Source organism: Chenopodium quinoa, unplaced genomic scaffold (assembly GCF_001683475.1).
Source record: "Chenopodium quinoa cultivar QQ74 unplaced genomic scaffold, ASM168347v1, whole genome shotgun sequence".
In the NCBI taxonomy this organism is placed as follows: domain Eukaryota; kingdom Viridiplantae; phylum Streptophyta; class Magnoliopsida; order Caryophyllales; family Amaranthaceae; genus Chenopodium; species Chenopodium quinoa.
The window spans coordinates 984734-1000920 of NW_018744128.1; the positions used below are offsets into that span (position 1 = coordinate 984734).

The following is a 16187-nucleotide window of genomic DNA, read 5'->3' on the forward strand; positions in this document are numbered from 1 at the left end:
CAAAATAGTTCAAACAATCCCAAACAAACTCAGAGATTGACTCCACTGGCATGATGCTTGACAAGTCAAAAAGCCAACTTAATTAATTAAACACTTACAGTTCAAATGCTACATAGTGTATTGAGTAAATGACATTCAATTCATACGACCACTTAGAATAATGCCTAGATCCTTTCCATTTAGTTCCTTTCTTAGAAAAAAAAAATTTTGTATGTATTTTCCATTTGTGCATTTACTGAATTTCTAGTAAGCTGATATGATTCCCCCTCTGCAGTTTACTGCCAACTTAATAATGCTTCTCTTACTCTAAATTGAAAAAATTAATGCTATTATATTTATGACTCAAGAAAATAGACAACAACACAACATTTGGAGCCAAAATAATCTTATCTTTTTCTTTTCCTTAAACCCTCCAAAACCCACTATCATATATTCTTATCTAATAAGTTAAATGACCTAAGCACGCACATGAGCTTGAACAATGGATATAGCAATTAGAAAAAAGTATTAAACTTGGATCTCTAAAGTCTTACCCCATTCAAATCAGCCACCCCAAATCAATATTCAACTTCATCCCAAACACTAAAGCAAAAACTTCAAATTTAATTCTCAATAACGAAAATTCGTTGTTTACCTTGAACAGAATTTCGAGCAATCAGCTCAAGGAAGGGACATGCAACAATGAAATTGAGACCGTCTGTGCCGCTATCAGCCACCACCGCCTGAATGCCGCTATCACCCACCACCTCTGATCTTGACTGCCGCCTTCGTCTACTACTTCCTCATAATTAATTACTTATTTTCCTCTTCGAATTTTTGAATGATATTTTTCATGATTTTCACCTCAGAATTTCGAAGTGATTCTGGAGATAGAGAATTGGGGGAAATTGAGAAAAGGGAGAATTTGGGGAAATTGAAAAAATGGAGAAGTTGGGTGAGAATAGGTTATGGGTACTGTGAGATCAGAATGAGTGGAGAAAATGGGTGAGAAAAGTAATAAACACGTGTGGTTCAAAATTTTGGTGAAAAAATTAGAGGGAACAATGCGCGCTTTACCTAAAATTTTCATGATACAACACTACCGTTGCATTAGCTATTATTTTTGTTAAAATAGCTAGGCTATTGCAACAGTTTTTTAGAGCCGTGGCAATAGCTCTACCTCTAAGAGCATTAGTTTTAACTCCGTGGCAATAGCCTACTCTATTGCAACGGCAATAATAATTCCGTTGTATTAGCCTTTATTAGGCCGTTGCAATAGATAAAAAATGTAGTAGTGTATAATTTGCTTTTTGGATCTCCAACTGATTGCACCACCACCTATTATGAAAACAAATCCACTGACAGACATAGTGTCTCCGGCTAGAGAATTCCAGTCAGCATCAGAAAAACCTTCAAGTATTGCAGGATGTCTTTTATAAAAAATATCATAGTCAACAATTTTCTTAAGATAACACATTAAACGTTCTATAGCAAACCAATGTTCATGACAAGGTCTACTAATAAAACGACTTAACACACCGACTGCATAACTAATATCAGGCCTTGTAGTATCTGCAGCATATCTTAAGCTACCAATAATTTTAGCATATTCTTTTTTATTAATAACATCACAATCATTCACAGTCGGATAAGGTTTAAAGGACTATTTCTAGGCTTGCAATCAAAATAATTATATTTTTTCAACATTTTCTCAACATAGTGAGATTGATCAAGAAATATTCCATTTGAGCACTTATGAATTTTCATACCCAATATCATATAAGCTTCACCCATGTCCTTCATATCAAAATAATTACAAAGAATTTTCTTGGTACTAGAAATAATGGATAGGTTAGTACCAAAAATAAGAAGATTATCAACATACAAGCAAATAATAACACTATCATTACCTTCACGTTTATAATAAACACACTTATCACTTTCATTGGCCAAAAAACCATTAGCTATCACACAATCATCAAATTTCTTATGCCATTGTTTAGGAGCTTGTTTAAGGCCATAAAGTGATCTAGTTAGTTTACACACTTTATCCTCCACCCCAGGTTGAACAAACTCATCAGGTTGTTTCATATAAATTTCTTCATCTAAGTCTCCATTCAAAAATGCAGTTTTAACATCCATCTGATGAATTAGAAGATTATCAACAGCAGCAATAACAATTAGCAATAGGAGAATAAGTATTAAAAAAGTCTATATTTTCCTTTTGATGAAAACTTTGTATAACCAACCTAGCTTTGAATTTTTCAATAGTACCATCAGGCTTTCTTTTCCTTCTAAGTACCCATTTACAACCTATTGCTTTACAACTAGGTGACAAATTAGTTAAAATCGAAGTTCTAACTCATCGTTAACAGCTTCCCTCCAAAAATTAGCATCGGGTGAGGAAAAAGTTTCGGCCAAAGATTTAGGTTCACCTTCAACATTACAAATTATATCTTCTAAATCAAATAAACAATCATCAAATGAATACAAATGAAAATCGGAACCAAAGTTTTTTTCTACCCTACCTCTTTTACTTCTTCTAGGAGGTTCATCTAAAACTAATATTTTGGTGAAACTAGACCTTTCAACAAAGTGATCATTATTAGTAGATACATCACCCCTACTATTTACAAAAGGAAATTTATCTTCATGAAAAATTACATCCAAAGATTCAATCACAACATAATTTTCTAAGTCTAAAAATCTATATGCCTTACTATTGTAAGCATAACCAATAAAAGCACATCTAGTTGCTTTGATGCCTAATTTAGGAATTTTAGGATCCGTTTTTCGAACATAAGCCAAACACCCCCAAACACAAAAATAACTAAGATTGGGTTTACGGCCTTTCCATAACTCATATGGTGTTAATAAAGTCTTTTTATGAGGTATTCTATTCAACACATAATTTCCGATTAATATGGCCTCTCCCCAAAGATTTTTAGGAGCCCCAGAATTTACTAACATAGCATTAGTCAAAGCAATTAGAGTCCTATTTTTATGTTCCGCTACACCGTTAGACTCCGGTGAATAAAGTGGAGTAATTTCATGTATATTTCCTAAGGATTTTATGTGGTCTATCAATCCTAAGAAAGCATACTCTTGTCCCCTATCACTACGAAATATTTTAATTTTACGCTCTAATTGATTTTCCACCTCTTTTATAAAAGTGGTTAAGCGGTCAAAGGCATCACTTTTATTTTTCCTCAAATAGACAAAAATAAAACGTGAATAGTCATCTATAAAAGTAATAAAATACCTTTGTCCACCTCTAGTCAATACACCTTCAAACTCACAAATATCAGTATGTATAAGTTCTAATAATTGAGTATGTCTTTCAACTTTAGGGTGAGACTTCTTTGTAATTTTAGTCATACTACAAATTTCACATTGTTCGAATTTATTTACTAATTTAGGTATAAGGCCTAAATAGCTCATGTCATTAATATATTTACTATTAATATGACACAAACGAGCATGCCAATCATTAACACAATTCACAATATAAACGGAATTAGTAGTACTTTTATTCATCTCAACATTCAATTTGAACATTTCATCACAAGCATAACCTTATCAACAAATACATTATTCTTGGTAATGGTATAACTATAGGATTTAATAACTTGTTCAAAACTTGCTTTGTCGAGGAGATAACCGGAAACAAGATTCTTACGAATGTGAGGAGCATGGAGAACATCCTTCAAGGTCAAAACTTTTCCAGAAGTGAATATAAGCTCAATATCACCAACACCAAGAACATTGGTAGAGTGAGAATCATCTAGAAGGACTTTTCTTTCGACATTGGTAGGGTGATAATTTTTAAACCAATTTCTATCATGACAAACATGTTTAGAAGCCCCGGTATCAATCCACCAACCCTCATCATTATCAACCATGTTAATTTCAGTAATCATGGCTACAAGAGGTTCCTCCACCATGTTGGCTTGAGAAGTAGGTCCATCTTTCTTATTTCTACAATTTTTAGCAATATGACCATACTTACCACACACCCAACATTGAGGTTTATTAAATTGATTCTTATTATTAGAGGAGTTGGTGTGAGATTCATTTCCGTTATTATTAGAACTAGGCTTATAATTATTATTTCTATTATGGTTATGTTTGCCATGACCTTTATTCTTAAAAAAATTTACCCTTAGGTTTAAAGTGAGTATTATTTTTACCATTGTTATGACCTTTAGGAGAGTCCTCACTAGAAGTGATAAATTTACCTTACTAGAATCACCATTACCATTCTTTGCCACGTTGTCACGCTTTAGTGATTCTTCCTCAACACGTATCCTTGTCATGAGATCGATTACCTTTAAGTCATTTTGCTTCCCTCTCAAGGTCTTTTGAAATTCGCCCCATGATGGTGGAAACTTGCCAATGATGGCCGCAACTTGCATTTGTTCATCCACGGTGCCTTCGGATTGGATATCATGAACGTATTTTTGAAGCTCTTGAACTTGTGCCACCACGGACTTGTTATCCTCCATTTTGAAATTGAAGAACTTGCTACAAACGAACTTCTTGGCTCCGACTTCTTCGGTATCATATTTAATTTTTGTTGGAGAGGTTTCCATATCTTCCTTGCATTGGTGTAGAAATTAGAGTAGTAGTCATAGAGTTCATCGGACAAACAATTGAGTAAATAATTTCTACAATCTTCTTCGTCGCTCTTCCACTTCTCAACTTCCTTATTGTGCTTCTCGAGCTCTTCGGGTTTCATTCCGGTGGTATCTTTTTTAGTAGGATTTTTGGTGTCCAAAATCCATACTACCTTCATGAGTTTCAAGTAAAACAACACCTTCTTGGACCAACGCTTGAAAAACTCACCGGTAAATTTAAAAGGCTTGTTAAAATCATTGGGATTGGAAGTGGTGAAGGGTCCATGGCTCGTCTTGAGATTGTTGGAAATAATACAAGGAAAAAATGGGAAAATAAAGAAATATAAAGTGAAAAATAATCTGGAAATTTAGTTGGGCGAGTCGCGGATAACTTTCAACTCTCCTCAAGACGATTCACGCCCTCCAATACAAATCGCAAGGAGTAAATGGCGCGTCGTCCCCAAGATAAAACCCCAACTTATACACTCCCTAATCTGCGTATTAAGAAGTAGAAGCTTATATGTATAATCAAAATACCCGACTTTTGTATATTATTCAAATATGAGATTGTTATAAAAATTGTGTATATCAAATTGATGTTCAAAAGCAACATATTTATAAAACCCAAGAATTGTGTAAGTTGCACTGGTAGAGTATTACTTCATGTAACTTCATGCGAGATGCATGTTGTAACCCCCAATCAATCATTTAAATTGGCATTAAAAACTTACCATGAAATCTCATCCTCAGTCATTGTAATAAAGCCAAATCATAATAGCAAAGTAACTTTAAGTCTTTGACGTTAGTAATAGCAACGTTTTTAATTTTTGAAAATTAAACAATTATAATTTAGTAATAAATATTATGAGTTACAAACCCCATAATGATGATATTAAAATATGATGAGTAAATATATGCAAATAATACATTAACTGAAAATGAAAGGATTTTAATTTATATTTTAAATTTTAAAAATTAAATACATTAAATTAAAAATCAATTAAAATATGCTTAATTTTAGTTAAAGTATCCAACACCCTTAACCACCCAATCAACTAAGTTGATTAGCTAGAGGTACTACAAAAAGAATGGCTGGTAACAAGATTTAATATCGTCCTTTGAATTGGCTACTGCTCATCTGTAATTTGCTCTCATCAACCTCTTTTTAAATGGTCCACTAGGTATTCAAAGATTTTGTCGCCTAACTTTATATCTCTACCAATACTTCTTCATTTTTAGTTTGTTAGTGCACCCTTTTTTCTTTCTTTTCTTTGTCTTTTTCATGCATGTATTTAAATGCTTAATAATGCTCCAAGCCCCAAGTACATACCTCGATGGTTCATAGTCATCTATGTGAACTTTTTCTACACTCTACTACTTCCTTGAGTCTCTTTGTTTCATTTTTGATTGTAACATATCTCATTTTACGTATGTCAATAAAATCAAGGAGAAGTGTGAATAATACAAAAGTTAAACCGTTACAACTAAATATAAATAAAAGAAGTGTATGTGTAACAAACATAAATACATGATAAAACAAAGAAATTAATAATTATTTTCTCTATTTTTTCCCATAAAAACAATAATTTCCAAAAAAAAAAAAAAGCTTTACAAATAATGTACTCCGTTTATTTCTTTCTAAGAAAAGCAAACATTTTTTTCACACTACATATATAAATATATTCCAGTATCCCACACAAGCGCACATCATATCATTAGTGATATTTCCCGAATTCCTTATTTACGTGATTCTTGTACGGAGTAGTTGATTTCAACTTTTGCCCAAACTGCTCTCCGTTTCTACCTCCCTTAACAATATATCTAATCTAAAACGTAAAAAGTGTGAACTTGTATCTCATACCACTACCCCTGCCTTACGTGGCTAGATCCACCCATATATGAAGTACAAGTACAACTCAATGTTTAAAACAACCAAAGAAAAAAATTGTAGGACCAATTGACAGTCCAAAATTCTTAAACACCCCTTGAAATAGTTAAATGAACATAAATACAATTCTGAATTCTGAAATCAATTAAATTGAATGAATGAATTGAATCTCATCATCCAATTCATTCCACACATTTCTCCGCAATTGTTTTCCACGCTGCTGACTAGTGGTGGGTGAGAAGCTGTTACTTTAACAAAAAAAAAAAAAAAAAATATACTGGGCACTTCACATTTAACACCAAAGCATTTAATTTTCTTCTAATTTTTTTTAATAAAAACTGTCAAATAATTTAGAAAAATAAAAATGAGAGAAAAAAAGTATGAAGAGAATTAGTAGCAAGAAGAAGAAGAAGAAGAAGAAGAAGAAGAAGAAGAAGAAGAAGAGAAGAGGAGAGAGAAAATGGTGGATGAAGTGCCAGGATCATTGGGCACCAGCGCAAGCTTAGCTCTTCGATTTGGTCAAATAATGTTTTCCTCTGCTTCCCTCTTTTTCATGTGCCTTGATGTTGATTTCTATTCCTATACTGCTTTTTGGTATGATTTTTACTCCCTTTTCGATCAATCGATTACACCCTTTTAATGTGAATTTGAGTTATTGATTTTATATATGTGCATGTGATTTTTACAGTTAATTTCCTCTGTTTTTTTGTTTGTATATTTTAGTTGATTGCCATCATAGGTTATGAATTTTGTTTGGGGGAAGGGTAGAATTGTTAAATATGTAATGGGAATTAAAAAGGTTTTTACAGAAAATTCAGTTGTACAAAGGGATTGAATAGAATTGTTTAATTTTGTGATGTTAAATTATTTTGTTTTTTATTACTCCGATTATGATGGAATTGAGCATTGCGATTATATTAATCGCTGTAAAATGCATTTTCTCTGAGATTAGGGGACTTCAGAGATTATCATATATGGAAATGAAACCATGTGCCTTGTTGAGGGGTTTGGATGTTGGTTTGGTTGGTTCGTTTATAGGTTTGATCACTTTGATCAACCTTTCAATCATTCACATGCTGATACTGTCATTGATGAATGCTGTGGATTATGGGGTCAATGTTATTGTGATCACTGATCAGTCCCTAGGCCCCGGTCGCAATTTCGAGGTTAGTTTTGCTTTTAGATGTGTTTGAATGGTTCATAAATCCTAGAGTCTTAGATGGTTCACCAAGCATGTAGTGTGAGAAGCCAAAACTGTCGTGTAGTTATTCCATTTGGAATGCAGACTGCAATCTGCTGTAAAAAAAACACTCACAATATCCTGCGGGCTAGAAAAGCCCGGGCAGATCATGTTCATGTCTGTCCCTGACTGCAGACACACATCATGACTTGACTGTCCAATATTACAGGCAGGTTGTATCGGCTAATTTATCACACCCCTGCACTCCTGCAGTCCTCTGCACAGCTGCTTCAGTGCTGTGATATATCTTCAGTTCAATGTTTATTTATTGTTTCACAGTCAAGGATGCATCTTGATTGAGTCTCTACCTCGAGTATCTGTGTTACTCCGTATACGAGTCACACTATCACACAACAATCAAGGATGCACCTCACTTAAGCCCCAAACTAGAGTATCTGTATTATTCAAGCCACACTGTCACATAAAAGTATCTTTATGATGCACTAAGGCCAATAACTAGTTCTTGATGCCAGCAAACAATTTAAATTTTACTTTGTGAAGAGAAGACATCAATGGAAATTGAATGGACTATGGTTTTTTAAGGTCAAAAGCACCTAATACTAGTGGACACAATCTGGCTATTATCTGTGGGTAAATGGAGTAGGATTGGGAAGAGGAGCCTTTCTGACAGAAAACAGTTAAGAGTGGTGATCAAGAAGGAAATGAACTTATGAATCTATGTCGATCTCATAACCCACAGACTTACATCTAGAGCTATTTGTTTGTATCTCAAGCTAAGACAATAGCCCATTAGTCCATTATGCATTGTACCATCGGAAGGGATTATATTTTTTTTAGTACACATGCTAATTTGGATCAATGGATTATTGCTTAGCCGTCTCTGTCTTTGTAACTCTGTAATGTTTAAGTTCTCTAATTGTTCGATGATGAGGAATTGAGGATTAATGATACGAGAAATTGTGAGTTTAATATTCCAATAGGAAACAGTAATAATTTAAAGCTCATACTTTAGAGTCAGTAGAGGCTATCTGAAATGATCATAATCTGAGAACTGAAAGCTCAAGATTTTGCCTTACTACATGTTATGTTTACTACTTAAAGGTGTTATTAAAATTGTAGGAAGTGTGGACTTGTGGAGTTTCATGTTTTCTCAAGTTTTAGCTATCCCAAAAAAGTGAGCAGCAAAACTTATTCTGTTGCAGTAGAGTGAAGAATTTACGCTATTTTCTTTTTCTGTTTAGTTTAAGATACTTTTTGAAAGACTTTTGATGGGCATAATTGATGTGCTTGCTACTTCCCTCTTATATATAATGGATCCTGCTTGTAAACAATGGACGTGATATAAAATTTTAATTTCCTTTGTTTACTTGTCAAAGATGAAGCATAGTTGTCAGCTAGTTTTCTTGCAATGCTTTTTAATTGAATTCTTTCTTACTGTTATGCAGCTTCTTAGTAACGGTTATGGGTTTGGTGATTCCGTGGAGTATGACATTGGGGCTAGTTGATGCATATTCTGTCTTTATTAAGAGCCCTTCGCGTCAACCTGGAGTAATGACTGTAATTGTTGTAGGAGATTGGGTAATTCATCTGCACTATTCCATTCCCTTGAATTTATTATCTTGAATCCTAGATTGCAAAGGTAAATGGTAGACATCTTCTTTCTTATGTGTTATCAGGTTTTGTCATTCCTTTCGCTAGGAGCAGCTTGCTCATCTGCAAGTGTTGCACAAATCATGATTGCTGAAAGCATTCCGGCGTGTCCTGTTAAAATCTGCAGTAGATATTCTCTTTCTGCTGCCATGGCTTTCTTGTCTTGGTCTATGTCTTTTGCATCATCTCTCTTAAACTTATGGATCCTTCCTAAATTATAGTTAATTGTATATATTCCGTAGTACGAAGTAGTTTTTTTGGTGCTAAATTATACAAATAGAAATGTTTAAAGAGAAAGAAAGAAGATGGCTACCAAAATTTATGGTGGTATAGGCTTCTTAGCATGATTGTGTCTTGTATACTGTACAGACATTTAGATTGAAATTACAATTATTCTTATAAATTTGAATTTTATTTTATACTTTCAACATGGACCCTTGAGTAGAGTAGCTGTAGATTTTGGGCCTAGGAATTGATTTTGAGCCCAAAACCTAAAGAAATGTAACGTGAGAAAAGAGGAAAACCCAATATAGTCAAATAGTAGCATTTGAATCTGGCTAATTGGGCTGGATCTGATATCCTATTGTCAGATTGGATCAAACAGTATCAACTTTATTAGGTTTACCTTAACTGAATGGCCTAAAATAATTGAACAATGTTTAGAGTTTTAGACATTGAAGATAGGTCTGAGCAAATTATCCGAAAAAACTAAAAATCCGAAAATTTGAACAGTAACCAATCTGAAAATTAGGGTACCTGATCTGATAGTCATAACGGTTCAAGTACCCGATCCGATAATTTTCTTATTGAGTATATGGTTATTGGGTATCATTATAAAATTAACGGTTACCCGATCCCATCCGATCCGATAAGCAAGTTTTTTTATTTTCCTACTTAAATCGATTTATCCAAAAACTAAACTTTTACTTTATTTCATAATCACTTCGTAATTTGAATGATTAGTAATATTATTTGTAATTTGGTCAAGATCGTGTGGTATTGTTGTTAATTAATGTTGAATGATATCATAATAACTGAACTATAAAGTCTAAATTTTCATTATTGAATATCATATTGGGTACCCGATAACCGATCTGAAAATCCGGGTACCCAAACATATCGGTTCGGTTCATGGATATCATTTTTAGTGTTTTTGGTTATCGATTACCCAAACCGATAGTGTTAACGGTACAGGTACCCGACTCATGCTCACTCCTAATTGAAGATACCAAGCACGTACACAGAAAAGGTAAAATACTATCCTTCATATTTACTACGTACTCCCTCAGTCCCTATTTGTTTGTACTATGGGCCTACTTTTTGTAAGAGACTTTTAGATCAAATGGTGCAAACAATAAGAAACGGAAAGTATAACAGAGCTTCAATGTCCAAAAACTCCTAATTCTTTCCAATTTTTAGATACCAGAATTGTCTACTATACATTTAAGTGTACATAATTCTAGATACTACTCCGTATTAGAGATTATTTGCTATTGCATTCATAATCGTACTAAGATACTATAAGATATTTAAATATTAAACATGTCCTATGTAAGGGTTCAATTTTCCCAGCTAATGGGATTGCATATCTGAATTTGTGGTTGGTATCTTCGATTGCAATTCGTGGTTACTGACTAGAAAATTCTTGCAACATTTGGAAACATCAAAGAGGATTTGATAAGTACAATATTTCATTATCATCCATGACTTTCTCACCTAATCTTGTGTTAAGGTAAGAAAAGCTTTCAACTCGTTAGCCAATGTTTTATTACTACGTAGAACAAACCATATATTGATGGACAAAGTACGAAGTATGAGTTAAACTAAACTTGAACATAACTGAACTGAACTGAATGAAATTAATGAGATAAATTGACTTAATTGAAATATTAAAAATTCAATCCAAAAGAACATGGGCTTATTGAGCTAATTTTAAACCCATATTTGGTTGTCATGGTATTGGAACTAATACCCATATTTATCAGTCATGTCATGCCAAATCTGATAACTTTTTTAATTGTGCACATTGTGGAAGACCATTCAAACTTAGATCTTATAGTCAAAAAGGAAATATGATTGAAGAATCAACGACATGATAACTAAAATTGTCTGAAAATATACTTGTATTTCGGTGGCAAGAAGAATGAAGCTTCGTGGGACGAAGTATATAATTAGTTCGACATGACAATTTTGCAAATTACAAAATTAGTCAATTATTATAGTGTAAACTACAGTATTAAACATTGCACTAAGACAGATATATTATTTCAATAATTAAAAATCTATTTTATATTTGATGAATTGTTGATGAAATGCAGGAAAAGGAAGCATAATGTCTTACAACTAGCTTTGAAAAATCAAGCAAAAAAGCTCAAAGTAGTTGTCTTGTTTTGGTGTCCCATCAAATCAAATACAATAAGCTAATCTAATAATTGCATGATAATTATACGTAAACTTGGTTATCAACTTTCCTTTGATCCTTAATTTATTAATTACGCTGTCATTCTAAAAAGGAGTTGTACATTAGTACATACATTCATATAATAATATGAATGATATGATACATGATAATAGGAAGATTAACAATTAATTTCTTTTCTGACAACATTATTGGAGTTTTGCCTTTGATAATCCTTTTTCATGCCCAATTCTTTGAATCATATCGATCAATTGATTCCTTTCTTTAAGTTGCGGGAAGTGTATATTTATAAAGCGATATTTGGTCGGGCCAATAATGTATGGTTAAACGATAATATAGGAGACTAAGTATTAATCTACTGCGTATTAGCCTATGTATCCTTGTTTCTAATGTGATGATGTTGTTTAGCATGTTTTAATATATTAGATTTTATTAAATGTATATATATCTTGTTTAGTTAAGCACTAATATTTAAAAGATATATTTTGTACAAGTAACAATCTAAGTAGATTTTAGTTCCTACGTCTAATTAAAGAAATTTGCATTGAATTATAGATTAGAAAGGTGGAAGCTTATAAGTAGGGATTAAGCTAAGCTCATTGTTGTGCTTATTTATAAGCAACCAGCCTATTGATAAATCTTGTCACCGGACACCGGCAACCATACATCAAATTGTGAGACTTGGTGTCAAAGTAAACCTACATTTGAGGTAACCTATCAATTTGGATTGATCGTTAATTGTTTGGTTTTATTAGCCATAAATATCAATTGTTTCCAATAAGATTATAATACGTAGTAAATGTTTTATGTTCAGTAGGGTTACTCATACGACTGCCAATTAACGTTGGTACGTGATAATCTCGCTCAGTGCCATATGGTTAGGATCGCGGATGCCCCCTTGTGCTCTGTTGGTAGCTTTGGTTCAAATCATCAAGTTCGGCAAGTCGTTTGTTTTTATAATGGTTGCCTTATGGAACATATTTTTTTGATCATTTGCTTCTTGTACGATTTTGTGTCATAGTATGAGAGTTGTCGCCCCGGCACTGTCTTTTAACATAAGTTATGATAAACTTTTAATTAATTAAGTTCCATTTTCAATTCATGGTCTAGTCATATGCTATTTGGACCAACACAAATATTTGTAAGAAAATGTAAAGGAAATAGGTCACATACCATAAATTAAATAATCCAATATAATTGATTGAATAATAGACAGGGTTGTGAATGAGAATGAGAGCCACCTCAGAATATTGACTTGCGTTGCCTTTCTTAGCCAACTCACAAAGTGATGAGAAAATTAATGATTGGATTGCTTAATTAGAGATTGAGAGCCGGCCACCGTAGACCGTACCTCATGAATAATAACGTCAAATAGATTGAGTCATTGAGTGAATGACTAAATGGGGGTGAGGCAAGTCAAATGACCTTAAATTTGTAATTTTGCGGCTTATACGTTACTCGTATTATTTTTCTTTTCAGGTTAAAAGTTTTTGAAAAAATAATAGTAAAAATCATGAAATTATATATGTCTATGAATATGAACATGTGGGCTATCGTTTTTTGCATTTTGTTTATATAGATTAAAAAGTAAAATATAGAATTCAAAACAGTATAGTTTCTTATCGTTCATTTATTATTTTCAAAATTAAATTAACATAATTATTATAGGTATGATTAATTTAAACTTTATTATACATTCATTCATTGTAGGATTATCACTAATATAAAAAAAGTGTCATATGAAATTAAATGAATTACGTCGTATAATAAGTTAGTTATAATGTCATTGGAAAGAGTCTTATTCTTTTTAAGGTCTTGTTTAGTTCAGCTTATTTTTACTTATTTTAGAAAAAAAAAACAAGTTCAGATTCGATCAGATCAGAAAAAATAAGTTCAGATCAGATCATCGTTTTATGTGCAATTTTTTATCGCTAAATATCTTTAGTTTCGTAATGAAAAAAATTATGAAAATTACTCCCTCTGTCCCCAATATTTTGCCCCATCCCCATTTATTGCTTTATTAAGATATGCTAAAGAGTGAAAATTGTTATAATCCCTAAAACATCATTTTGAAATAATTAACAAAATGTAGAGAGAGAATCTGTAAGTGGGCTGCTTAATACATTTCAGAAATAGAGTAAAAGTTGAGTCCCACTCACAATTGTTCACTGTACAAAATTACAATTCAGAAATTTGTTACAGTAATTATCCAAAATTTTGGAGGGAAATTTTTCCCTCCTAAACAAAAATCAGGGCAGTATAAAGAGCAGTAGCACACTTGTTTCTCTTCCTCCTTTTACTTTCCACCACCTGAGAACACAAAAAACACAGAGTGCAGTAAAATTGTAAAGAAAAAAATTAAGAAAATTACATAGGGGAGGGGTACGGAGGGGGGAATTACTCTCAGTTTTACCATCATCAAGTAATTAAGGGACTCTTTTTACCGATGCCAAATTTCGAAATGGAAACAAGTGATTTTCTTAGCTTCATTGGAAACAACTCAAGTGACAACTACGTTCAGGAAACAAGTCAGGCATCATCTCAGGCAACAACTCAGCCATCATCTCTAGAAACAACTCAGGCATCATCTCAGGAAACAACTCAGGCAACAACTCAGGCAGGAACTCAGGCAGAAACTCATGCAGGAACTCAGGCAACAACTCAGGCAGCAACCCAAGCAACAGCTCAAGCAACAACTGAACAACATGAATGCAGGAAAGACATGAAAGATGTCGAAAGGAAGGTGTGCATAGAGAGCCTCCTACATGCAACAACAAACCTCAAGCTACTTCCAGGGACAATTACCAAACTTTCCCACATTCATAGGTGTTAGTAGGTGGACTTTGCAAAGGATATGGAAGCATGTGAAGCTTAGTGTATGTTTGAAACAAAGCATCAAAATCAGCAAGAATAAAAAAGGAAAGGCTGGCAGAAAACCAATTCAACTTAATGTTGAACAATTGATGGCAATCCCTTTGAAAAAAAGGGGGAACATTAGGTCAGTAGCTTCAACAATGAAAATAAACAAGTCAACAGTTGGGAGGTTTGTAAACAAAGGCATGATCTTAAGGCATAGTAATGCAATCAAACCAACACTCACAGCTGTGAATAAGATACAAAGGCTACGATGGTGCATGCAACAAGTAATCCCAAACACAATTAATACCATCCCTTGATTTGGAGATATGTATAACGTGGTACACATTGATGAGAAATGGTTTTTTATGACAAAAAACTCACAAACATTTTATTTGGCACCAAATGAAGCACATCCTTACCGGAATTGTAAGTCCAAAAGGTACGATACCAAAGTAATGTTTGAGGTTGCATTGTCCAGAGCAGTTTGTGGACCAGATGGTGAATGTCTATTTGATGGGAAGTTAGGATGTTTCCCACTGACAGAAGTTATTCCAGCAAAGCGATCTAGCATACATAGAGTGGCTGGCACTTTGGAGACAAAACCAATCAAGAATATTACACAATCAGTGATAAGGAAGTTATTTATTGAGCAATTACTTCCCTCAATCAAGGCAAATTGGCCAATTGATGCATGTGGAACCATTTGGGTTCAACAAGATAATGCTACACCACATTTGCAACTACATGACATTAAATTCAAAAACGCAGCAAACACAGATGGTTTCAACATACATCTTATAGCACAACCCCCAAACAGTCCGGACTTTAATGTTCTCGACTTAGGGTTCTTTAATGCAATTCAAGCAATTCAACACCAACAAGCCCCTAGAAATGTAGACGAGCTAGTAAGTGTTGTCAAGTATGCTTATGAAATTTTTGAGCCTCGTAAAGTTAATCATGTGTTTCTTAGCCTACAGAATTGCATGCTTGAGATAATGATGGTGCATGGTTCAAATAATAATATACAACCACATCATGAAAAGGAAAGGATGGAAAGAGCAGGGAATTTGCCAACTTACATAGAAGTCCCAATTCAGTTGCTAAAAGAAAGTATGACATCTTTGCTACAACAACACATGGAATACATAGATTGACAAACACTGTTTAATACAAAGAAGAAAGAGCAGAGGCAGAAACAGAGCAGATTCCAAGGGAAACTAATATCTCAATTGGGCAGGACACGTCTATGCAAGTTCATGAATTGGAAGGAATGATGCAGGACATGCGCATTTCAAGGAGGTGATACAACTCAAGCAACTCAAGTAGTGGCATGTTATTCCATAAGATAAACAATGCAAATTATGAAAACATATCAAGAATTTTTTGATGTACAAATTTGTAGTAACCTGGCAGAGTAGTCAAATGTTGTTAGATGGTTGAAATAGGTAGCGTACAATGGTTATGATCATGACTACTTTGTCATTAGTATTTTGCCCCATTTTGTGTAATGTCTATAGGGATTGGATGTACTTTTGTGAAGTTTAGAAGGTTGCAATTATGCAATTTATCCTGTAA

At 33.4% G+C, this 16187-nt stretch overlaps 2 protein-coding genes across 2 annotated transcripts; both read left to right on the forward strand.

The window, feature by feature from the left end:
* The first annotated feature begins 5969 nt into the window (after window positions 1–5969).
* Window positions 5970–9753, forward strand: LOC110692727 (CASP-like protein 5C1). Its single transcript, XM_021869772.1, has 3 exons — window positions 5970–7077; window positions 9130–9262; window positions 9361–9753. Exons 1-3 carry the CDS (start codon window positions 6944–6946, stop codon window positions 9553–9555), a joined length of 462 nt encoding a protein of 153 aa, XP_021725464.1. The 5' UTR covers window positions 5970–6943; the 3' UTR covers window positions 9556–9753.
* Window positions 9754–14938: 5185 nt separating this feature from the next.
* LOC110692853 lies at window positions 14939–15915 on the forward strand. Its single transcript, XM_021869935.1, has 2 exons — window positions 14939–15722; window positions 15791–15915. The coding sequence occupies exons 1-2, from the start codon at window positions 14939–14941 to the stop codon at window positions 15913–15915; spliced, it is 909 nt and encodes a 302-aa protein (XP_021725627.1).
* The last annotated feature ends 272 nt before the right edge of the window (window positions 15916–16187 follow it).

Coding starts and splice junctions, on each gene's coding strand:
- LOC110692727 (XM_021869772.1), top strand. CDS start 6,944: ATGGTGGATGAAGTGCCAGGATCATTGGGCACCAGCGCAAGCTTAGCT. Junction 7,078..9,129: donor TATTCCTATACTGCTTTTTG/GTATGATTTTTA, acceptor ACTGTTATGCAG/CTTCTTAGTAACGGTTATGG. Junction 9,263..9,360: donor TAATTGTTGTAGGAGATTGG/GTAATTCATCTG, acceptor ATGTGTTATCAG/GTTTTGTCATTCCTTTCGCT.
- LOC110692853 (XM_021869935.1), top strand. CDS start 14,939: ATGTATAACGTGGTACACATTGATGAGAAATGGTTTTTTATGACAAAA. Junction 15,723..15,790: donor AATTCAGTTGCTAAAAGAAA/GTATGACATCTT, acceptor AATACAAAGAAG/AAAGAGCAGAGGCAGAAACA.